A 26,192-nucleotide genomic window follows, 5' to 3' on the forward strand; every position below is an offset into this window, starting at 1 on the left:
CTCTGTTTTACAAGGAACTTTATTTTCTAAAGAACAAAGGAAAATATCCTCACAGTGTTATCAGAGTAGTGAATTCAATACTGTATCTTCATCCTACAATAAGCAATGTGCATTGCTATTTTTCTTATCCAGATCTCCTAAATAACAAAAAAGCAACATTTGAAATCACTTATGCAGAAAATAAAGTCCTTGTAAAAGAGTCAACTCACCACCTGGAACAAGTAGTCATTTTCCCTCCTCATATCCAGATTTTTAATGTTACCTGGGAAGGAGGGTTAAAACAAACCCACCCTCTTTAAATAAACAGTGTTTTATAATAAGGGAAATGAAAGCAAACACGTTTGTGGGTGTGTTAAGGAATTATGCTGGGAAGACAGTAGAGACTCAGGAAAAACACCAACCCAAAGGGAAGTGCCTCACCAGTAGTCTTCAGGCAGCATGGAAAAAATCAGGTATTGGAACTGCAAGACTGTTGAGAGGCAAAGCTGAGAGACAGGGAAGTAAGAGAACTTGATTAGCTTGGGAACCCAAGCAAGCCTGTGGTGTGCTGCAGCCCAAATGCAAAGCTCTACAAATTTGCTCAAGAAACAGGAGACTTTGAATATGTGGGGAGGGGCATTTTCAAAACTATAAAAAATTGAAAAGGGTTTTCACATGGAAAGAGTTTGAGATTGAGAAGAGTTGAAGAATTCTTGATTGAGCCCTATTTCTGGCTCAATCTCTGCTTCTTGAGCAAAGATTGCTGTCTTTAGCAGGGAAGGCAGGGTCTGAATGGAGCAAGGAAGTTGGAGGCTGGAATAAACTCACTTCCCTTCTCTTTCCCATCAATGCTTGTAATAGGAAGTGATGAGACAGGAAAGTGGAAGTATGTAATAATCCCTGAACACTTCCTTGTGAAGGGAATATGTTGCACCTGTTTTGGCCAGTAGGGCCCAACTTTATCTATAAGCTAGCTAAATGCAAAACTTATTACTGTTTTGTAGGCAGAGTACCATACATTTGAACACAGAACAAGCAGTTGTAATAAAGAAATTAACCCTGTCTTGCCAGAGCAGCAAATGTTCCAGGGACAGAACATAGTCTTCTCGTCTATCCTATATTAAGAAAGTACTAATATTTTTATTTAATTAATATTAACAAAGGTAAAACCAATTCTCTTACCAATGATTCTATAGATAGAGATGAAAACCAGTGTCAGGAGTATGAAAGCAGTGTTCCAAGTCCAAATTTTAGGGTTAACAGCAGAAATTCCCAGGAACATAAAAATAATAGTTTCGGCACCACTTGCTAACATTTTCATGGAGTACCTCACGGTGGTAGAAGATTGGTCTGAAATATTTGCTTTGACATATTTCTGACAGCAGATACCACAGAATGTTATCCTGGAAAAATACATTGAACATCTTAGTCATGTATCCTTTTGATCCTCTTCTGAATTGTAATTTTTATTAAACTAATATGAAGTATGAAGAAATAAGTAAATAATTATATCTGATGAATAATATGTTAACTGGCAACCCTGTTATGACTGAAGGCCATAATTTTTCTATACTTCAGATTTTAAGTAACAGTTTACTCTTAAGTGGTTTATTACACAAAATAGCTGTTCTTGAAATCTCAGTTAATGGTATTTGAGTGGGATATCTTAATAAAATATTCCCATGGGGCAGAAGCTATATTACACAGGTATGCTCTTGTAGCATTATAGGAATAAATGCAGTTCAGCTTTGAGATCCTATACAGATAATCCTTGACTTATAGCCATTTAGTGACCATTCTAAATTATGAGGATGCTGAATGGACTTAAGCTATATACCCAAAGTTATTGCTGCAGCAGCAGCCCTGCTGTCAAGTGATCACAATTTGAGTGTTTGTCAATCTGCTTGCCCTTACGTTTGAGTGCAAGATTGCTGCAACTGCCTCTACCTGCCTATCCATCCCCCTCTCCTGCCTGGTGGGTCCTACCTGGCTGGATTCCACACCCTTGGGTTTCTGCTCCACCCTGTAATGCCTTGCTTCACTTACATCTTCTCAATACTGCTTTTCTGAAAGAGAATCAGCTGATGTGCCTGAATTGAATTGGAAAATTGTGCCCTTCTGAGAGATTGTATGAATAGTGTAAGGCAGTCTCTGTAGGAAGACCTCATGTCACATTTTCTGGGTGCTCTTTTGGAAAGGTGATCTTCAGAAGAGGAACAAGGCTTGATGGGACAGGGAGGAGGCCCAGGATTGTGAGACCAGCTTGGCAGGAAACTGTACAAGAGGTGCCTCAGGGTAGTAGAGGCTCTGGGAGGCCTGACACAGACCACATTGAGCTGGGGAGATGTAGTACAGGGCTGGGTTTGCGCCAGGCCTCCCCGACATCTTGACGCATTCCATGTTCTGCTTAGTGATCTGTGCAGTTGCTGAATCACCACAATATTAAGCTGGAATTGTAGTTGTTAAGTGAGGTACCTCTAACATTATTAAGTTGTTAAGTGGGCACCTCTAACATCTACAACAATTATGACTATGATTTTGGACTCAATTATGATAAGTCAAGAACTACCTGTATAGCCATGAGACATCAGAAAATTCCATTCATGCATCTTTGTAATATTCTGATGTTTTGAAATGTTATTGGATTATATGCTGTTTTATGTGAAAATAATCAACAGCTATGTGACATTGTACTTGGAGCAGTTTGCAAGTAGAAAGAACTTGCATGTTACCAATCATTTTAGAATATGTAAAAAGCCAAAAGGCAACTTCTTAATAGACCATGTAGATCTCTCTCTTGATATCCTGCTTCTGCCTACCCTGTTGGATTTATTACCAAATTATCAATTTATAATTAACCTTCAACATCAATGCTTCTGATTTACATACTCTATAGCTGGATTCCACACCTGAACTACATATGCCAGCCAGCCAGCCTATCTTGAATTCACAGAAGAATTCATATAGACTCAAATTATGTACTTACAAATAGAAATCTTCTGTTTTGTAGCTAAATCTTTTTATACATACAATGTAAATAGCTGTATAAACAGATTCTCAACATGAACATAAATATTTTTAACTTTTAAATAAATATAGCTTACTTTTTCAAGTTAGTGAAAAACTGTAAATTAAATGATAATTTAGTAAAAGAATAATTGAAACTTACGCAAGGATGGCAGATAATGAGAGCATCTCAGCTGTCAAATAGGAGAGATACGAAATGACAAATACAAATCCAGGCTCAATTATTCTGACATGCTTTGTGAAACGAGTGACAAGCGAGAGTAGAAATGCAAACATAATGCCAATAAAAGTACCTCCAAGGCTCACCACAAAGAAAGATACTGCAATAAAAATCACATAAAAATTGTACTTTGTTTAGAATAGAGTAGAGTAGAGTAGAGTAGAGTAGAGTAGAGTAGAGTAGAGTAGAGTAATTGGAAGGGACTTTAGATGTCTTCTAGTCCAACCCTTGCTGAAGCAGGAAACCTATATCATTTCAGAAAAATGGCTGTACAGTATATTCTTTTAAAAACATGGATATTTATTCCAGGATGAAATACAGTTAATGTTAAATATTTCGTTCGCGTGCGACTGATGAAGAGACATGGTGACTGTTAACTACTCTTTATTCTACTTCTCCAACAACCAAGCAAAAACAAAAGGCACGCAGGCCTTTTTATATGGCCAGAAACCCGGATAGTGTCAACCAATAGGAACAGAGCATTTTCGCGCCTTGTGCATGCGCGCAAGGCTGGTGCTGCTCTGTCTGGTCCCGGGCAGCTTTTGGAATGCCCGGAACCAATGCAACGTCCCAGGCCTGCTTTTGCAGGCTCAGGACACAACACCCCTCCCCCCTAGATGGAACATACTTCACGTACACACAGGTACATCGTGCACTGGGAAGAGTGACATACAGCTGCATTATTCAAATGCAAAAAGTGTGGAATACTCAAGTCTGCACACAGGCAAACCCCTTCAATATTTATTAACACAAATAAATGTATCCGAAATCAAAATAATGCAAAATAATCTAACCACGAAATACTCCCTTCATTCAGGGGCCTCATAAGAAGGTCCCTCATGATTTGATAGCAACCTCACAAAGTCTCTCAGATGTTTGGTTGGCACTTGGCCCGCTGCGACCTTCTAAGGCCTGGAGAGATTGCCTGGCCCCTCCTGCTCACCTACCAGGCTAGGCAGGCCAGGATGTTGCTGCCCTAAGTATCCAGGTGACCCTGGTGAGGGTGCCTGGCCTACCTGCTCGCCTACCAGGCTAGGCAGGCCAGGACTTTGCTGCCCCAAGTCCCCGGCTGACCCACCCAGCTGCTGACTGGCTGGACCCTCTAAGTCCAAGCCAGCATACCATGGAGGGGTGGAAGTCCCCGAGTCCACAATGGACCCCTCTTGGGAACACTGTCCCTTGAGCCCAAGGCCAGCATATGGAGAGGCCTGGTAGCAGAAGTGCCCCAGTTCTCTGTGGCCCCTAAGCACGTGCCAGAGGTGCCAGAGTCAGAAACCGCCTCCATGGCAACTCCTCTCCTGGTGACTTCCTCTTGGGAGCAATTGCTGAATTATTCAAGTGCCCTTGATGGAATTCCCTTTCTATGGCTGTGTATGATTTATGTGGATACCCCCGGTCAGTCTCCCTCTCTGGAGCATCATCTGACATATGTGAATACTGTGGATACTTCATATGACAACGGCCCCAAGTCCTTGCAGACCACAGCTGTGACCCAGAGATGTCCAGGCCCATAGTTTCTTGCCCAAACCGAATCGCCCACCTGGAGTCTTCTAGGTGCCCGCAGTTGTGACACCTATGAAGCCACTCGGTCAGGGTGCAGCTTGTCCAGTTTAGTGATGAGGTGGCGACCCCAGCGGAGTTCAGCCGGGCTCTTCCCTGTGGCTGTGCATGGTGTGGTGCGGTGTGCAAGAAGGAAATCTGCTAACCTGTGATGCCAGTTACCATAAGTCAGTTTCTTGAGAGCATCTTTGGTGGTGCGCACCATTCTCTCTGCCAATCCGTTGGAAGATGGATGGAAGGGAGCCGTCGTTGCATGCCAGATCAGGTTGGCCTGAAGAAAAGCCTGGAACTCAGAAGAGGTAAATTGAGGGCCATTATCTGAAACCAGAACATCTGGAAGACCATGTGATGCAAAAATTCCTCTCAGCACCTGGATGGTCCTGGCAGTAATAGTGGAGGAAACAGGAACAACCTCTAGCCACTTGGAATGGCTATCAACAACAACCAGGAAGAATTGCCCCTGAAAGGGCCCAGCATAATCTATATGCACCCTAGACTATGGGGTTTGCATTTCCTCCCACCTATGTACTGGGGCCTGAGGCATTTCAGGCCATGACTGTTGGCACAATTGGCACCCGTGCACCTGGGCCTTGATGGCTTTATCGAGCCCAGGCCACCAAAGATGGCTGCGCACAAGTGCTTTCATCCTGACTATACCAGGATGTCCCTCATGCAGAGAGATCAAGATTCTAGACCTCAATGAGGCTGGGATCACTACCCTGCTACCCCATAACAGGCAATCCTTTAAAATGGAAAACTCATGCTTCTTGTGCTAGAAGCTTTGGAACTCAGTATCTGGGCACTTGTCAGGCCATCCTGACAACACCCATGTCAGCACGCGTGTAAGCGTGTGATCAATGCTAGTTTCTGCAGCCACGTCCCTAACACTGAGGGGAGATTCAGGCAACTCCTGAATGGAAAGAATATTGATGGCAGGAGCAGGGTCTGCTTCTACCTGTTTTAAAGGTAATCTGCTTAGGCCATCTGCATGGCCCATTTCTTTTCCAGGTTTGTGAACTAAAGTGTAATCATATGCTGACAGGAAGATGGACCATCTCAGCATACGAAGAGAAATGATATGGTCTGTCTGTTTGCTGGTGGTAAACAAACCCAGCAGAGGCTTACGGTTTGTATAGACTGTGAAGTGGTGGCCATATAAGAAATCATGGAATTTCTTTATGTCAGCCACTATGGCCAAGGCTTCTCTGTCAATCTGAGTGTAATTCCACTCTGCAGATGACAGAGTCCTTGAGTAATAGGCCACAGGGACTTGTGTCCCATCAGCCTTCAGATGACTAAGTACAGCTCCCACCCCATAAGGAGATGCATCGCATGCGATGCATACAGGCAATTGCTCATTGAAATGTGCTAAAACAACATTTGAAGTGAGCAAGGCCTTAACCTCATTGAAACTCCTTTAGTCCACTGCCATGGAGCCTGCTTGTCTAAGAGCCTATGTAACGGCTCTGCCACTGCAGCCTTATGTGGGAGAAATGCATGGTAAAAATTTAAGAGCCCCAAAAAGACTTGCAGCTCACTCTTGGACTTGGGGCCTGGGGCCTGTTGAATAGCTTGTAGTTTAGCTTCAGCAGGGTGAATGCCTTTGGCATCAATCCTGAAACCTAAGAAGTCAGTGGAAGTGACTCCTATCTTGCATTTATCCTTTTTTAGTTTAAGGCCTGCTTTTCAAAAAACGAAGCAAGACAGCCCTTAAATCTTTCTGCTAAATTTTGTGATGACTCTCCAGCAATGAGGACATCATTGAAGTAGGGACAGACCCCAGGAATACCTCGAAGTATGCTCTCCATGACACTTTGTAATATGCCATGGGCTACATTTACCCCAAATTGCAGTCTTTTGACCTTGAAGGCTCCCCTGTGAGTTACAATAGTCTGGGCCTCTGCAGCTGCCCCATCAACAGGTAGCTGTTGATAAGCCTGTGCCAGGTCAAGCTTCGCAAAAATGCCCCCCCCCTTGAGGGAGGCCAGGCTTACAAGAGGGACTGGTTAAAAGCATGCTGTTGCAACGCCTTATTCAGTGTACACTTGTAGTTTGCACATATACGTATTTCCCCATTAGCCTTTAGAGGTGTTACTATGGGGGTTTCTCATGGACTAGAATCTACAGGTTCTAAAATGCCTTGCTGGAGCAATTTATCTAGCTCAGCATCTATTTTACTTTTGAGGGCAAAAGGTGCCCTCCTAGGCTTGACCCTGATGTGCATGATAGCTGGGTCTAACCATAGCGCAATGGGAGCCCCTTGTAGGATCCTAGCTCTGAACTAAACACATCTGCAAACTCCTTGCAGACTTCTGCAAGGCTCAACGTTTGCAAATGGTGCAGCCCAGTTACCTGGATTCCCAGAACCTCAAACCAATCGAGTCCAATAAGACTCGTACGTTCACCCCCAACTACCACCACATCTAGGAGACCTTCAAAATCCTCGTGCTGTACACTAAGGGTGGCCTCCCCCTTAACATACACCACAGAATTCTGAAAATCAGTGAGTATTAGATTCGATGGCCTGAGTTTAACTCAAAGGCCGCTGCTGCTACAAATCCTTTTGAATGTGTTAATTGAAATAATTGAAAGACGGACCCAGTGTCCAACTCCATTGATAAGGGAACCCCTTGCAACCTTATGTTAATGGAAAGTTTCTTCTTAAGGGGTTTGTGTGTCCCTGTCCTTAGAATACTCTTGCGCGATGTGCAGAAACCCACCCTATGTTGGCTGGACACCCTGGTACCTTTCAGAAGCAATTCTTCATGAGGTTGGACCTTCTGGCGACCCAAACAGACGGATGCGATGTGGCCTTGCCTGCCACATGCCCTACAAATGGTGGAGTGGAACCTGCAGTCAGCTCGCTTGTGGCATCCTCCACACCTGAAGCATTGAAGAGATGCTGGGGCCTTGACCGGATATCCCTTCGGCCTCCTCTCAGCTGGCTGATGAAATCTGTCCACCTCCTCTTCAGGATCTGCTTCTGATCCTTCTTGAGCATCCTCTTGATGGACGGTAGCGGTGTCTGGAGGATTTCTGGCGAGGTGCAAGGCCTTCACAGCCCCGCCTGCTGCTTTCTCAGCTGCCACCTGTCGCAACGCATCTTGGAAGGATACATCTTCTTTTGCAAAAATCTTTTGTTGTAAGTCTCTGCTCCTTAAGCCACAGACAAAGTGATCTCACAGCCTCTCTTCCAGATCCTTGAACTCACAAGGTCTGGCTGCTTGCCTTAAGGCCGCAATAAAATCTGCAGCAGATTCACCCGGCCTCTGGTCTCTCCGCTCGAACGCATGCCTCCAAGCAATGATGGACAACTTCGGCTGGAAGTGTTCCTTCAACATTTTCTTCAAGTCAGCATATGTTACTGACTCCAGAAGTACAGGGGCCACCAGATTTTCTGCGATGTCAAAAGCTTCTTGTCCACAGGCATACAAAAGAGTTGCTGCCTTCAGGCCGTCTTCTCTAATCTGATTTACTCTGAAGTAGTTCTCCACCCGTGCTATGTAGGAATTCCATCTCTCTGGGTGGGAGACATTGAAATCAGTCAAGGGGCCAATCTTCCACATTGTAAACTTTACGATCTTCACCAATCATTTCCTCTGCAAGCCGTTGTTTAGAAAAGAGTCCTTTAACTGAGCTCACCCTCCAGCAATGCTGTATTGGCAGGCTGATACGCTGATTCAGACGCCATTTTTCCCTTCATCGGATTTCCTGGGTGAGTCCTTAAATCTTTTGTTTCAGCTTGCAAAGGATCCCACCTTCGTCACCAGTGTTAAATACTTCGTTCGCATGCGAATGATGAAGACACATGGTGACTGTTAACTACTCTTTATTCTACTTCTCCAACAATCAAGCAAAAAGAAAAGGCACGCAGGCCTTTTTATATGGCCAGAAACCCGGACAGTGTCAACCAATAGGAACAGAGTGTTTTCGTGCCTTGCTCATGCATACAAGGCTGGTGCTACTCTGTCTGGTCCTGGGCAGCTTTTGGAATGCTGGGGACCAATGCAACATCCCAAGCCTGCTTTTGCAGGCTCAGGACACAACAGTTAACTTTTGGGATGATTTGGGATAAGAAGTCATAGAAAATTTTCTATGAGCTGATTACAATAATAGTTTATTAACAGCCGGTTTGGAAACTTTATCTTTTTTATAATTATAGTTCTTCCTGTTAATTGTTTTGTCATTAATATACCATATAGATAGGTTAGTAATTTGCAAATAGATTTAGTAGTTTAAAAATCTTTTGAGCCTGTTTTGCAAGCGGTAGGAAATTAATATTATAGTAATGTATCAATCAGTATTCAACTCAATCAGTTGATTCACCAGAAATTAACTTCTTTGGATTATAAATCAGTTATTATGATGGGAGATTGGAATGGTGTTTTAGACTCAAGTAAAGATAAGAAGGGTCCCTTTAAAGTTTCTAACCATGCAAGACTTCCTAAAGTTTTTTTTTTTTTGACTTAAAGGATGATTTGGAACTTAGAGATATTTGGAGAGAACGGAATACTAAGGAAAAAGACTACTTTTTTTTCGGATAGACACCAATCTTATTCTAGAATTGATTTTTTCTTGGTTACTAGTGATTTCCTTTCTAGGGTGAAGAATATCAAGATATTTCGTAGAATAATTTCAGACCACAGTCCGGTATGGTTGGAAATTTCATCGGAAGAAAGAACTAGAAGGACTTGGAGGTTGAATGAGAATTTATTTAGATATGAAGAGAATATACAGCGATGTAAAGGTTATTTAAAGGAATTTTTTGCTTGGAATATGAATAAGGGTACTTTGATACCAATGGTATGGGATTCTTGTAAAGCATATATGAGAGGGGTTTTGATTTCTATGAACAATGCTCACAGATGTAAACAGACCCAGAAACTGTTAACTACTCTTTATTCTACTTCTCCAACAACCAAGCAAGAAGAAAAGGCACGCAGGCCTTTTTATATGGCCAGAAACCCGGACAGTGTCAACAGTATCTTGAAGATGAGATTAAATGTAAGGAAAAGATTTTAATATCAAATCCAATGGACAATAAGTTAAAAGTTTCTATTACTTTGCTGAAGGAGTAATTTAATATGTTATTAGCAGATCAAATGGCAACTAATTTGAGGTATGTGAGACATAATACATTTTGTAATGCAAATAAACCTGGTAGATGGTTGGCTTATCAATTACGTAAGAAACAGAAATCGAGGATTATAGATAAAATAATTTATAAAGGTAAAGAAGTCTACCAACAAAATTTGATTAAAAAGTCTTTTTTAGATTTTTATTCTAAATTATATGCTAGTGAAAGTATACAAACTTCAGATATAGAAAAATATTTACAGGGAGCACATTTTCCTAGACTTACGAGTGATCAATGTGATGGGATTAATGGTTTAATTACTTCTGAAGAGATTATTTTTGCAATTAAACAATTGAAGGTTGGTAAGACTCCAGGTACTGATGGGTTAACAGCGATTTATTACAAGATGTTATCTGAAGAAATGATAGAATCATTAAAGGTACTTTTTAATGATATTTTATCTGGAGCAGAATTACCTCCATCCTGGAGAACGGCCTTCATATCATTAATTCCAAAGGATGATCAGGATCTGTCCCAACCTAGAAATTATAGGCCTATATCTCTTTTAAATACAGATTATAAGATTTTTGCAAAGATACTGGCAAATAGATTAATGCAGGTTTTGAAACAATTGATTCATACTGACCAATCTGGATTTATAATGGGGAGATATATGAAAAACAATGTAAGACAAATTATTAATTTAATAGAGTATTTGGATAAGAACAACCAAATCCCTGCTGCTTTAATATTTATAGATGCTGAGAAAGCTTTTGATCAATTGAAAGTTGTAGAGGAAATGAATTTTGGAGATAAATTCTTGTCTGCTCTCAAGGTCATTTATCAACAATTGGCACAAATTATAATTAATGGGGGATTAACAGACATATTTAAAATAGGAAAAGGTACAAAACAGGGTTGTCCTTTATCCCCCTTGCTATTTGTATTAACAATGCAGATTTTACTTATTAAAATTCGAGATTCATCTAGATTAAAAGGAATAAAAATAAGTAAGATTGATTATAGGCTGAGAGCTTTTGCTGATGATTTGGTTGTGATATTATCCCATCCAACAGATTCGGTCAAAGATCTGGTTGAAATTTTAGCACAGTAAGGACAGGTCTCTGGTTTTAAGGTAAATAAGAATAAAACTAAAATATTATTGAAATATATATCTAGGAAGGGAAAAGATTTTATAGCTGAAACAACCGGTTATGAAATAGTTAATAAGGTTAAGTATTTAGGAGTTTATATTACAACATCTAATGGAAAATTGTATAAGAATAATTATGAGCGCTTATGGGTTAAGGTTCAAAAAGATTTAAATGATTGGCAAAAGCTACAACTATCGTTATTGGGGAGAATTTCAGTAGTGAAGATGAATGTTCTACCAAAGTTTCTTTTTTTGTTTCAAAATGTACACATTTTAAATGTATCCATTTTAAAGAAGGATGCTAATTTGGATGAGTGGCAGAAGGGTATTAATAAATTTATTTGGGGCGGGAAGAAATCAAGGGTAAAGTTTAAGATTTTACAAGATGCTTGAGAAAGAGGTGGACTTAAAGCACCAAATTTGAAATTATATTATGATGCGGCCACTTTAACTTTAGTAAGTGACTGGCTCAATTTAACAAATAGAAATATTCTTGTTCTTGAAGGGTGGGATTTATTATATGGTTGGCATGCATATTTAATTTTTGATAAGAAAGTAGATTTGGTCTTTAAGTCACATATTTTAAGATATGCTTTACTTTGAGTTTGGAAAAAATATTATTATAAGTTAAATTATAAAATACCTATTTGGGGGATCCCTGGACAAGTAATCCAGGGGGTTTCCAAGGGGGTGAATTTTGACAACATTTCGCATAAAGAGTTACTTATTTGGTCGGGTACTGATTGGCAATTAAAGTCTTCTGATGTGTTAAGGCAAGAAAACATTTTACAATTGTGGTTTCAATATTTGCAAATTGTGCAGAGATGGACTTTGGATAAGAAAGTGGGAATTACTTTAATAGATGAAAATTTGGTAATTCAGATCAAGGATCAGAAATGTGCTCATATTAAAAGAATTTATAATGAGTTAATAAAATTGGATTCAGAAACAGAGTTAGTTAAAGATTGTATGATTAAATGGGCCCAGAATATTCAAGAACCGATCTCGTTGGACTTATGGGAGGTAATTTGGACTAGAAATGTTAAATTTACGCAGGCCCAGAATTTGAGGGAAAATTTTTACAAAATGTTTTATAGATGGCATCTGGATCCTAAAAAGCTGTCCTGTATGTACCCGAACCTGCAACCTAAATGTTGGAGATGTGGTTGCTTGGATGCAACCTATTTTCATGTTTGGTGGACTTGTAAAGTTATTAAAGCCTTCTGGATTATGATTTGGTGGAACATTCAAAAGGTTTTTAAAAGGAAGATTAAGTTTACTCCCCAACTGTTTCTTTTGGGAATTTTCGTGGACTTTAATGTTAAAGAAACTATTTTAATGTTGAATTTAATAACAGCAGCAAGATTACTGGTGGGTCAATATTGGAAGAAGGACACTCTGCCTTCTTTAGAAGAATGGGTATTTAAGGTTTCTAATTTAGCAGAAATGGCTAAAATTTCTGCTTATTTAAAGGACCATTCACAAGAGAGATATTTTAACGTATGGAGAAGATGGATAGAATATGTTCAGAAGAAATATGGAACTACAAAGTTTCACTTATTCTGTGAGTAATGATTTTGTTTATAAACTTATGATGTTAAAGTTTGAAGAGAGTTAAGGGTTTTTATGATTTTGTTCATTGTATAATTAGTAAACTTAAATAGATTATGTTTAATATGTTTGCATAATCCTGTATTTTGCTCTGGGAAGTCGGGGGAAGGGGGGTGGGGGGTGGGGGTGGATGGGTTGAAGTTTAAGTAGTTCAGATAAAATAGAAATAGTCTTATTGTATATAATATTAATGTTTTAATTTTGAGAGAGGAACTGCTCGGGCATTTCCCCTGGACCGCATCAAGAGGGACGAGAAGAAGGTGAGAAATAAGTAGGAAGTTGAGGTGAAGGAGGAGAGGGGGTGAGTGAAGAAAAAGAGGGAAAGAAGTAAGTTGGTTTGAGGTGGGATGTGGTTTGGGGGGAAATGGGCGGGCAAGACCGAAAGTGGTGTGTATCAATTTGTTTTATTTTTTATCTGAAGTATTTGTAAGATTGTTATGTATTGTAAAGTTGAAAATAAAAATTTTTACAAAAAAAAAATCAGTATTCAACTCAGGGTGATAATATGTGTACAGTTAGGGGTTTTTTTCCAATGCAAAATGTCTTGTTTGCTGTGTGATTTTGTTTGTTTATCTTTTGGAGTTTTGTACTTTAACTTTTTTTAATAAAATAAAAACATTGACAAAAAAATCTCCAGTGATCAAGAACTCACAACTTCTGAAGGCAGCTGTTCCATGAGCTCTCACTATCAGGAAATTTCTCTTTATTTCTAGGTTGGATCTCTGCTTATAAGTTTCCATCTTGTCCTGCCTTCAAATGCTTTGGAGAATAGGTTGCCTCTTCTTTGTGGCAACTTCTTAGATTTTGGAAGACTGCTATCATGTCACCCCAATCCTTTTCATTAGACATACCCAGTTCCTGCAATCTACTTCATATATTTTAACTTCCAGTGTCCTGGAGATAATTTTTGTTGCTCTTCTCTGCATTCTTTTTTGTATCATGTTGACAAAAACTGGATGCAATATTCCAAGTATGGCCTTATTAAGGCATTATAAAATGGCACTAATACTTCTCATGATCTTGATTCTATTCCTCTGTTAATGAAGCCCAAGACTGTGTGGGCTTTTCTGGTGGCTGCAGCACAATGCTACTCATATTTAAGCGGTTGTCCATTAGGACTCCTAGATCCCTCTCACCCTCACTAGTATTGAGCCAAGTACCACCTATTCTATACCTATGGTTTTTCTTGTATAAATGTAAAACCTTACTTTTCTCACCACTGAATTTCATTTTGGTTGAATAGAGTCCAGTGTTCAAATCTGTCAAAATCCTTCTGGATCTTGAGGTTATCTTTTAAAGTGTTGGGTATTCCTGCCAGCTTGGTGTCATCTGCAAATTTGATGAGTTCTTCTATCCTCTTGTCCAAGTTGTTTATGAAGATGTTGATGAATACTAGGTCTAAGAGAGAAACCTGCGATACCCCACTGCATATATCTCCATCTCCATGTAGATGTAGTTCCAGTAAGGAATACAGGTTGAATGAGGTTGATCAGTTATGAAACCATATGGTGGTGACGCTATCTATTCCATATTTTTCTATCTTACCAAATAATATGTAGTGGTCCACTGCCTTATGAAATTTTAGTTACTTTTGCTCTTTAATAGGGTTCACACAAAAGTCCAATACAGATTATGTATATGGTACAGTACCCATGATAGGAATCCATAAGTAGAAAGTATAAATTGTTCAAAAGAAATCAAGCCATCAAGCCCAAAATCCAGAACAGTATAGGAGCTCCTGCCTTGGGCAGAGGGTTGGACTAGAAGACTTCCAAGATTCTTTCCATCCTATTATACTATGTTTTATATTCTATGTTCTAAATGGCAATAAACTGTCTGCAAAGTATACTCATGGTTCCTAGCCCCGAACATGTTAGGCAAACAGCCAGCACCAGTTCATCTCTTTCAATATGTATTCCATGTATATGCCTTCTTATTGTCTAGTTGTAATCCCTTCCTTTCCAATATTTCCAATCTACAAGGAAGAAAAATAAGGGGGAGGGAGAAGGTCAAGCACAGGACATGTATTAACTCATTATAATGGTGAACATATGACTGAGATAGATGATTCAAAGGTCAAACATACCTGCCTTGGACACAAAGTTATGACTGTTTAAATATTAATTTCTGCTTTCCAATATTAGATAGATAGATAGATAGATAGATAGATAGATAGATAGATAGATAGATAGATATGTGTGTGTGTGTGTGTATATATGTGCTTTTTTGTAAAAAACAAAAAGGTGCTAGAACTCACACACATCATACAACCTGCCTTACCTACCCTACAAGGTTTATCTTTGTAGTTGAAACCCCTCCTTCAATTTTTACTGTATCTAAAAGACTAGGATTTTGTTCAAGGTAAGTTAATACTATTAATGTTACCATGCACTGTGTGGATTTAAATTACAAGAAGGCATTTTATTCATCTTTTGGGACATTTACCACTGGCATATCCATTTAGTTTGATAAGTGGAAATGTCAGCTTTCTATGTGGAATGAAATTGGCCCAATAAAACAAAATTTGGTTCCTTGTAAAAGATTGAATTATTTTTAAGAAGTTGTCAAACAAGGTGGAAAAATTTACATTTGGAATTTAATAAGGATATTGACTTGAAACAAATTAAAGTTGAAACTTTGTCAGTGAACAGATTACTTTTAATTTACCTTTAACTTAAACCCAATTTAATAAATAGATCTGATTAAACCTCATACTGTAGGTCTACCTTTACATATGACCAATATATGATTAATATATATTATTATTAGTAATAATAATAATACCTCCAAATCAGAAGACATTGGCTTTATTCTTATTCTTCCCCTCTGAATATAAAGTATAAAAGACTAAAAAGAGATTTTTGTAGACATTCTAGCCTTTGAACTACCCAAGGAACCAAAACAGCAAAGTTTCACTGTCGGGCAAGCTTCCATGTCAGCCACCTTTCTTTCCTCTCACTTCGCCTCTTTTTAACCTCACACCCCACCTTCTGTAAGGGAAGGCAAAAGGCTTGCTCACCCTCTAATAAAGATGGCCTCCATGTTTATGTGTCTCCCACCGTCACCATCGGCTTCCACACCACATGGTCTGACCCAGCCAATCAAGTCACGCTCTGGCTGTGGTGCTCCAGTGCCTCATGGTTCCTCCTAGAGGAGGCAGAAAGTGCCGGAGGGGATCCCACTCGCACCGTACCACCAGTGGGGCATTTTCAAAAACATTGTATAAAATAATTATCTATCTATCTATCTATCTATCTATCTATCTATCTATCTATCCATCCATCCATCTATCTATCTATCTATCTATCATCTATCATCATAAATAGCTACCAACCTATGCCTTTTATGCATTCCACGCCAGTCACATATTCAGCTCCTATTGAAACAAAAGACTCAAACACATTATACAGCACCTAAAAGAGAAATAAAATTATAGTTTCATGAATAAATAATATGAGACAGAATTAAAATAGAGAATTCCATTTTAAAATATGTAAACAAACTTTGATCAAATGCTTATGCAAAAATATTTTTTCCCCTCTCCATTCAGTTGAATCTGATTCTCAGAGACTGCTTGGACAAGCCCCTGCAATTTTCTTGGCAAAGTTTTTCAAAAGGAGTTTGCCATTATCTCCTTCCTAGGATTAAAAGAAAGTGACTTTCTGCTTAAGGTGAGACTAGAACTCATACTCTTCCAGTTTTTAGCCAGACACCTTAATTACTATACCAAACTGGCCTCCATATCCAATAACAAATATCAAATGTATCAAAATCATATTAAAAAGCTAACATATATTTTACTATATAAGGAATAAAGTAAAACAAGGATAGGGATATTTTAGTGTATAAGAAATACAGAAAAGGTATGGGGTAATTCTAGTTAGCAGCATCACTCAATCTGATCTCCCTTCCTCCTGAAAAACTAAAATTATTCTCTTTTCGTTTTCCAAATTATTTAAGAAAGTATTTAACTAGAGATGATGGAAGGTATAAGTCACATCTGGGAAGAAAAAAATTACTACTGTCAGACCTTCCCCAATCCGATCCCTTAGTAAAGAAAAGCCTTCAACTCCATTTGGTTAAAGCAAAGGGTCTTTTACTAAGGATGTTTGTTACAGTAAAGTCAAGCCAGCTGTCAAATCTACCGCACTCACTAGATAGAAAAATAAGGTGTAAGTTTGCCCCAGCCCATCCCTCTCCCCATGACCAGTCCGTTTTCAGCCAACTGGAGCTCACCAAGATGTTTTGAGAATTCTGAGATATTTGGGGGTAATTTGCATATTTCTCAGCTTGCCTGGCCATGGGATGCTGGTACAATCAGGATCTGGCTGCTCTGATCATTACCACCTGTCATTCCCCCTCTCTTGATTTCCTATTACATACACATAAAGCTTATTGCCCTTTCATCCTTCCCCCTGTCTTCCCCCTTTCATCCTTCCTCAATCTTCTTCTTTTGATGGCAGGATGCCTGTGAGAAGTCAAGCTGAACCAGGCAGAGCTGACATTCTGCCCCCCTTGACAGAGATGTTAGTCCTGCAAAAGAAAAAGAGAGGGGAGAGATATACAAAATTTCTCAATTAGCAAAACACTTGAGTGAGGCTTATCTGGGTATGGGTCATGGAATTTTTAAAGCAGTTTGGGGCTTTAATATGTTGGGAGTTGGCCCATTCAATTTCTGAGGGGGGGGGAGTCTTTCCAGGCTAATAAATACTGGGTTTTTCCCTGATGTATATGAGAGTCCAAAATATCTTTGACTTCAAAGTGCTGCTATCTCTCAATCATAATGGGGTCAGGAGTTGGTTACGATTTGGGATGGAAGGGAGATGTAATTTTTGGTTTCAGTAGGCTACAATGAAATACTGGGCATACATGTCTGAGCATTTTTGGCAGCTCAAGTTCTACAATTACTGGGCTAATAATCCTTTTGATAGGGAAAGGTCCAACATATTTCGGCCCCATTTTTTTTGACAGTTGTCTAGATTGTAAGAATTTCATAGAGAGATAGATCTTGTCTCCCACTTTAAAGTCTTTTGGCTTGATATGTTTTTCATCAGCCTGTTTTTCTATGCTTCTCTAGCTTCATCCAAAGTTTTTCTCATCACTGGCCAGGTATTCCATAACTGGGAAATCCAGTCTTTCAATGATACAGTTAATGGGGTGGTCTGAGGTAGTTCAGGAATAGATACAAAGTCTTCTCCTGTGGCCACGTTAAATGGTTATTGTAGGTGACCTCCACGAAAGGAGGAGGTCCATCCAATTGTTCCGTTGGTAATTAATACAGCATTTGAGGTACTGCTCCAGAATGCCATTGGCTTGTTCACAGCCCCCATTAAGTAGACAGATGATGTGAGGAGCCCAGCCTCTGAATGGTCCCCAAAAATTTTAGGAACTCCTGCCAAAACTGCGAAGGCAATTGGACTCCACGATTTGAGATTATTCTTTCTGGAGTACCATGCAGCTAATAGAAATGCTGCATGAATAGTTTAGCCAAAGAATTCATTGAAGGGATTTTTTGACAGGGTATGAAGTACACTTGCTTGGAGAACAGATTGGTTATCACCCAAATCATTATATTTCTTGCGCTTTCGGGCAATTCTACAATACAGGTGTTAGGTTTACCTTATATGCAGCTCTATCATTCATCTTTATTGTATTTGTTTCCTGTGTCACATTGCTAGTTTATGATTCATCTCTATTGTTCCTGTGATGCATTTCCTGTTCCTGTTATATTCTTACTCTCTAAAAAGGATGGCTTCTGCACAGTGATGGCTTGCATTGTATTTACTTACTCCAGATGAAACATGGTATCAGAAGCATCTGAATCTGTGCTGTCTCTACACATTTGATGCATGTCAATCTAGCACTTTCGGTCCTGTCCTGAAATTTGAGCATTTGAAGCAAGAAAATCAGCATCATGGCAGCTGCTAACAGCCTGAGGCAATGAGGGTGAATGGAGATTGCAGCAGTAACTGGGACTTTTCCAAACAGAGCGCAGCATAGTGGAAGTATTTACAAATCTGAATTTGAGATTGTGGAAGCCAATCAGAAACCGCTATTGTGTGGATCAACATGTGAGCATCTGGGTTTGATGCAATTCACCATTCCGGCTGAGTTACACAATGTTGAGATTCACTCTTCAAAATCCTTAGTGAGAAGGATCAGCAAATCTTCCAAGTCGACAATGAGGTGTTTGAGGGCCCCATAATATCTGTTCCAGGAGAGATTCACTTTGAACTTGATCCTGCCATTTCACCAGTACAATGTGCCCCACACAATGTGCCAATAGCCATTAAGCCTTGGATCAAAGTGCAACTGGAGAAGTATGAAGCTGAAGGACATATTACTTCAGTATCTGAGCCTACCGATTAGATAAGCAACATGGTTATTATTAGAAAGCCTGAGAAGACCAGAATCTGCATTGATCCCAAGTTTCTGAATATGGCCCTAAAACGGTCACATTACCTAATGCCAATACTTGATGGCATTACCCAAAGCATGAGGTTTCATGCTTGTTGACGCTAGAGATGCCTTTTTACAGTGCAAACTGGATGAAAAGAGTAGCTACATGACCACATTTTGGACTCATTGGGGCAGAAAGAGATGGCTCAAATTACCCTTTCAAGTCTCCATAGCACCAGAAGTGTATCAATGAAAGCAGCATGAACTTTTGAATGGACTCAGTGGAATTGCGCCAATAGCTGATGACATTCTCATAGTTGGCTGTGGTGATACGGATGAAGAAACTGAGCATGATCATGATGAGAAGCTAATAGCACTACTAGACCATTGTAGGCAGGTGATGCTGAGGCTCAGTGCAAAGAAATTGTAGTTCAAGGTGCAAGAAATCCATTTCTATGGACATATCCTGTCCTCACAAGACTTAAAAGCTGACCTGGATAAGATAAGAGCCATTGTAGACATGTCACCACCCGCCAATGCCAAATTGGTGGAGAGATTTATCAGTTTTACCACATACTTAGCAAAATTCTTGCTGCATCTGTCTGAGGTATGTCAGCCATTGAGACATCTGCTGGACAAAGATGCAGTTTGGCACTGGCTTCCTAATCATGACCAGGCAGTAAAGGAGATAAAATGCTTGGTCATCATTTCCCCAGTGTTGAAATACTATGATTTCACAAAGCCTGTTACAATTCAAAGCAAGCAAAAATGGCCTAGGATGTTGCCTATTACAAGAAAGTCAATCAGTTGTATATGCATCCAGGGCTCTTTCATCTGCTGAGTTAAATTATGCTCAAATGAAAAAGGAATGTTTAAATATTGTATTTGCCTACCAGCATTTCCATCATTATCTTTATGGCCAGGATACAATCACTGCTAAAACCGATCACAAGCTGCTAATAGCCATATTAAAGAAGCTCCTTTTGTGTGCTCCCAAGCGTTTGCAGAGCATGATGCTTACATTGCAGCATTACAACCTCAATGTTGTCTACAAGCCAGGACATGAAATGATACCCTGAGCAGGGTACCTCAGATCAGGTGACATCTGGAGGAGAGCACGAGTATCAGGTGGTTTGTTTGTTGAAACAGGAACAAACCCTCTTTGCTGAAGTCATTCAAGCAGACTATCTTAATGTCACATATCCAGATGACAGGCCAGACTCACCTAGTATTACCGGGCCAAACTTACCCACTGACAATAGGGAAGGCACAGTATTGATGCCACAGAGCAATGCTAATGACAGTTTTGAGCGAGGTGGTATACCTGATAGCAGTCAAATGCAGAACATCTCAGTAAGTGATGAGAAGAGCCCAGCAACCTCAGTGAGGTCAGAGAAACTCTTAATACAAAGAAGGCCAGTTTTCATCTGTAATGGCAGACATTCATAACCACCCAACAGACTTAACCTATAGGAAGTGTTGTTGTTGGTTCTCATCCAAGATTTCACAATGTTGTTTGGTTAACATGAAAAGGGTGTTATGTTTACCTTATATGCCGCTCTATCATTCATCTCTATTGTATTTGTTTCCTGTGTCACATTGCTACTCTATGTGATTCATCTCTATTGTTCCTGTGATGCATTTCCTGTTCCTGTTGTAATCTCACTCTCTAAAAAAGAGTGATGGCTTGTATTATATTTACTTACTCCACATAAAACAGTCCATTGATATCTCTTTCCATGGGGCTTTGGGCTCTGCTACTGCCTGGAGAAGCCCGAGTATTTTCCCTTGTCACCTCTTGGCAGAGGCACAAATGGGATAGCTAACCACATAGCTCACTATGTCCTTTTTTCAGTGACAAAATTTTTACAAAACCAAAATGTCCCGCCATTTTGAATCATGTTTTTTTTGTAAAACCATTAATTATTGGCTTTGTGGGACACATAGTTGGCTACCCCAAGCTAGACCATCTTGCATTGTATATTCTCCCTTGTGCATTTGGAACCACTTGTCCTCCTCCAAAGCTGCCTTTAGGGTACCCTTTAAATCATCAGCTAGTTGGGTTTTCATTTTGGCTTGTGCCTGGATGGTGACTGGGTGCCAGTTGCCTGGAGGGGATGACCGGTTTAATTACATCTGGCTTTGAACTATTTATTTTAGCAGCCTGGATAAAGCATCTGCTAGAAAGTTCCTCCCTCCTGGGAGGTACCTTATTGTGAAGTTGAATTGGTTAAAGTATTGAGTCCACCAATCCTGTTTGGGCGATAGTCTCTGGGGGGATTTCAAGGCTTCTAAACTTTTATGGTCAGTCCGTACTTCAAATGGGGTTTTCCCTCCTAGAAAATGCCTCCAAGTTAGGAGCACCCAATGCATTGCATAGGCTTCCTTCTCCCAGACTGACCACCTCTGCTGCATCTCATTTAGCTTTTTAGAAGAGTTGGCACATGGCTGCAGAACCCCTTGCTTATTTTCCTGTAGAAGCACTGTGCCCACTGCAACATCACTAGGATCAGCCTGAATGATGACGGGAGTGTTGGGGTCTTGGTGTTTCGGTACTGGCTCCCCTGCGAACAAGCGCTTAAGCTTTTTGAATGCGGCCTGGCATTCCATAATCCATTTAAGTGGTTGGTTGGGTTTGGGTTTTCCCTTCCTTTTTGTTTTTAGCAGGTTGGTGATGGGGAGGTCAATCCAGACAAACGAGGGGGTAAATTGGTGGTAAAAGTTTGCAAATCCCAGGAAGCTTTGCAGTTGTTTCCGGGTGTGGGGAGGAGCCCACTCTAGCACTGCCTGCACCTTTTTGGGGTCTATTTCTATCCCATCACGGGAGATGTGGTAGCCCAGATAGTCAATTTTATTCTGGTAGAATTTGCATTTGGACAGCTTGGCATATAGTTTAGCTCCTTGAAACTTCTTGAGGAGCTCTGACTAGCTTTAGGTCCTCTGCCATTGTCTCAATATAGATTAAAATATCATCCAGGTAAATTAAAACTCCTAATATAAGTATTTAAGCAGCACTTTGTTTATTAGCTGCATAAACACAGCAAGAGCCCCTTGCAGTCCAAAAGGGAGAACCTGGAACTAGAAGCATCCTAGGGGGCAATTGAAAGCTGTTTTCCACTCATCCCCTGCTTTGATCCTCGTTCGGTAGTATGCCTCCCACAAATCCAACTTGATGAAGACCCTTCCCTTGGCCAAATCAGCTAGCGTATCCTTCATGAGGGGGAGAGCACGAGTATCAGATGGTACACGTTTTCCACACACTGCATTGAGCCCACAATAGTCGGGTCTCTCGCAGGCAGCTGCCATGGTCCTCATAGGTGAATGTCATTTCCATGGGTTTTTCTTCCCATTCCGCCTTTTTCCTATCCTAAGGGACCACTGGAGTTTTAGTCGGTTGTCATCTCCTAGCTATCCGAAGAGAGTCAGCTCTCTAGGAGAGGGTTTCAAGGATGCTTCCCTCCAGGCCTCAAAATCTCCCTGACCACTCCTTGAGCTGACATCATTTGCACGGTCCCCAACAATAGAGATGGTTTCCTCTCCAGGTTCACCAAACTGCAGAGCTGGCTCAATGTCAGACCTGCCTCAATCCGATCCCTTACAGGGAAAAAAGCCTTCGACTCCATTTGATTAAAGCAAAGGATTCTTTTACTAAGAATGTTGGTTGCAGTAAAGTCAAGCCAGCTGTGAAATCTACCATGCTTGCTAGATAAAAAAACAAGGTGTAGGTTTGCCCCAGCCCATCCCTCCCCCTGTAACCAGTCTGTTTCCAGCCAACCAGAGCTCGCCAAGATGTTTTGAGAACTCTGAGATGTTTTGGGGGTAATTTGCATATTTCTTAGCTTGCCTGGCCATGGGATACTGGTAAAATCAGCATCTGGCTGCTCTGATCATTATCACCTGTCATTCCCCCTCTCTCGATTTCCTATTACATACACATAAAGCTTTATTGCCCTTTCATCCTTCCCTCTTTCTTTTTTTGATGGCAGGGTGCTTGTGAGGGATCATGCTGAACCAGGCAGAGCTGACAGCTACCAATATCTACTACATCCTATCAACTGAGATATCAGTTTTCTAAAACTCTTCCATATATTCCTGTTAGAGGCTTTTCTAAAGTGTGAGATGTTATGTGCTGCCCCACTCACTCACACACATAACTGTGGTTTAGTGAGTTTATTAATATTCCTCAGCAATTCCCCTTGCCAAAACCCAGAACTATCCCAATAAAGTCCAGCCACAAACTTACCAAGGTTAGTCCACAGAGCAATGGCCAAATAGTCCACAAAGCACTTGAAAGTTGTTCAAACAAAATAACTCCACCAGACAAACTTAAATCCACCAAACAAACTTAAATCTACACACAAGAGACCTCACGAGTCAAGAAAAGTCCAGTTTCCAAGGTACAATTCAATTCTAAATACGGTATCAATCCCGAATGAGGCAGAAATCACGAAGACCAAAAAATACCTAGTTAGAAAACAAACACATTGTTCCCAGCAACACCTCCATCTGCCAGCTGTGATAAATAGCCAACTTTCAATGCAGCCCATCAAGACGGGCAGGGCTTTCTCCTCTCTGCTCCTGCCTTTTCTCTGCCCTACAGTACATGTTCTCAGATCAGTGTAAAAGGCAGTTCCTCATCCTCTTTGCTGGCTATCTGCAATTGGAAGTTTTCCCCAGTTATTTGGAGCTATCAATCAACTCAATTCCTGATGTGCCAGGAATCGGCTCATCCTCTCTGAGCTGATATCTACACAGGTATCTACACAGGTATCCAAGGGAGTCATCACACATCAAGTCAAGAAAGTGTTACTTATATGTATAAGAATGGATGACCATAGGTGAATATTTGTATATGAACATACATATAGCTTTTAGCTAGGAGATCAGATTATTACTTAGTTCAATCCACATCAGCATTCTGGAAGATTATCACTTTAGAGAGTGGAACACTTAAATTATGTTGTAGAATCCTTAACACAGTCTGGAATACTAAAAGAAACATTTTCAAACCCTACCATTTCAGAATGTGCTAGGGTTTTTAATCATCACTGGGGTGTGACTGAGGGAATGAGTGTTCCAGATGAGATTTCTTTGGAGTTTACAAAAAAACAAAATAGAAGAACTCCATGGGCTTTTACTCTGCACCCCAATGAAAGGAGGGCAGGAACAGATTGGATAAATGTGTTTGCCTCTAAAGCATAAAAAACACATAATGATTGCATATAATTTCAACTCTTCTACCTCTGGTATGAAAGGTCTAAAACAGAGTGTGCAATTTAAGTCAGTGTGATGTCTATATCTGATTTTTTGAGGACTATACTCCAAAAGAGAGTGGACCTAGTAGTAGTTTGGGGGGGGGCAGTGTGTGTTAGAAAGTTATGAGACAAAATAAATTGTCTTAAGGATCTAATTTGTTCCTTAACATTCCATATAAAAAAAGATTCACAAAGGTCAGTGGGAACCAGAATATGGATTTCAGTTGGCCCTATGTAGTGTTCCACTTTTTGCACATGTGGAAAACATTTTAATTATAAAAAAAACGATGTGCGCGTTAAAATATTCCCCAATCATTCTAATAATTAATTGATTACTTTTCAGTTTAGAACATAAGGCCTCAGCTTTTTTTCTATCTTGGCAACCAGGACTGAACTCAGTATTTCAAGTGTGGCCTCACTACTCGCGAATGAAGCAGTGCTATCATCTCTTGTGATCTTGATACTATCTATGTGCTGCTGTTTTAAACATTATTACTTCATATCATTTATTTGCAAATCTAAGTTTCCTGAACCTAAATTTTTCAATGCATTCTGATCAGAATTTCAGTAGCCAACAGTCTTCAAAAAGAATCTTACCACAGTTACAGCATCATTGAGCAGTGATTCTCCAAAAACAATTATGAAAAGAATATCATTGACATGAACTTCTTCAAACACAGCGAGCACAGCAACAGGATCCACTGCAGCTATTAAACTGCCAAACAGGAGAAAATCAAGCAATCCACTATGAAGTTCACCTAAAACAGCAATGTAGATCATAAAAACACAGAATTACTGAACCAGATTGGAAATTCCCATTAGGCCCTAAGAAATTAAGAAAGATGTAAATTAAAGTGTTCCCAGAGATAACAATCTAAACATTGTTTGAACATTTCCAATGAGGGAGAAGGAACTACCTTTCTGAATAATTAGCTGCACTAGTGAATTAGTCTTCCAATCCACCTCCATCCTGTTTATGTATTGGCCCCATTTTATCCAGTTTGTTGTTAATTTTAATGTTTTAACTTTAATGCCAAATCTTTAATGCTTTTAATGTTCTGTTTTGTATAGTTCTTTTACAATATTGTAGATGTTGTTAGCCACCCAGAGTCACTTGATAGTGAAATGGGCAGCATATAAATTTAATAAATAAAATAAATAAAAATAAATTATATTTCTCATTATAATCTTGAAGAAATAAGTAAGCTAATATTAATAATTCCCAATATTAATAGAAATTTAGCCCTTCAGCACATTTATATACTAAAACATCACAAAATTTAATATTCAAACATATTAAAAAAAACTCAAAATTACTGTATAAGAAATAGAAACACTATTAAAAACTACAGAAGGAAAAAAGTTCTACTATAGAGTATTTTGCATATACTCTTACATAAAACATTTTTCCTTCTTTCCCTTTTACCTTGAGTGGAAAGCAGTCCACCTTGGATAGAAGCTAATATTACGCTAATACCCAAAGAAGACTCAGACTTGACTCAGATAAAGAATTACAGATCAATATCTCTACTAAATGTGGATTATAAAATTTTACTTCGATAATAGCAGAAAGACTAAAGAGATTTTTGATTGAATTTATACATTCAAATCAAAATGGATTCTTATCAAAGAGACAAATAAAGAATAATTTAAGAATGATTTTAGGCACATTGGAATATTATGAAATGCATCCAGGGGAACACATGGCATTAATCTTTCTAGATGCACAGAAAGCTTTTGATAATGTCAATTGGCAATTTATGGTTCAGAAACTAAACTATATGGATTTTGGAGAAAACTTTTTGAATATAATCCAAACAGTTTCAATATTAAAAAAGGACCCAGAAATGAAAGGAATGGAGATAAAAGATGAAAAGTATAAACTACAAGCATTTGTGGATGACTTTATAT

The 26,192-nt window shown here is 39.6% G+C and overlaps 1 protein-coding gene across 1 annotated transcript in view; it reads right to left on the bottom strand.

Annotated features, from left to right (window-relative positions):
* The window catches only part of LOC120310197 (sodium/hydrogen exchanger 3), a 98,395-nt gene that overhangs the window by 53,596 nt on the left and 18,607 nt on the right, over window positions 1–26,192 (bottom strand). Inside the window, exons 2-5 of the mRNA XM_039348338.1 lie at window positions 24,879–25,039; window positions 15,962–16,040; window positions 3,149–3,326; window positions 1,162–1,382 (exon numbers count right to left, since the gene is read on the bottom strand). Of these exons, the coding sequence (XP_039204272.1) occupies window positions 1,162–1,382; window positions 3,149–3,326; window positions 15,962–16,040; window positions 24,879–25,039 (639 nt within the window). The remainder of the gene's footprint in view (window positions 1–1,161; window positions 1,383–3,148; window positions 3,327–15,961; window positions 16,041–24,878; window positions 25,040–26,192) is intronic.

The sequence above is a fragment of the Crotalus tigris genome, unplaced genomic scaffold (assembly GCF_016545835.1).
Source record: "Crotalus tigris isolate CLP2741 ecotype Arizona unplaced genomic scaffold, ASM1654583v1 scf7180000018142.649072, whole genome shotgun sequence".
NCBI lineage: Eukaryota > Metazoa > Chordata > Lepidosauria > Squamata > Viperidae > Crotalus > Crotalus tigris.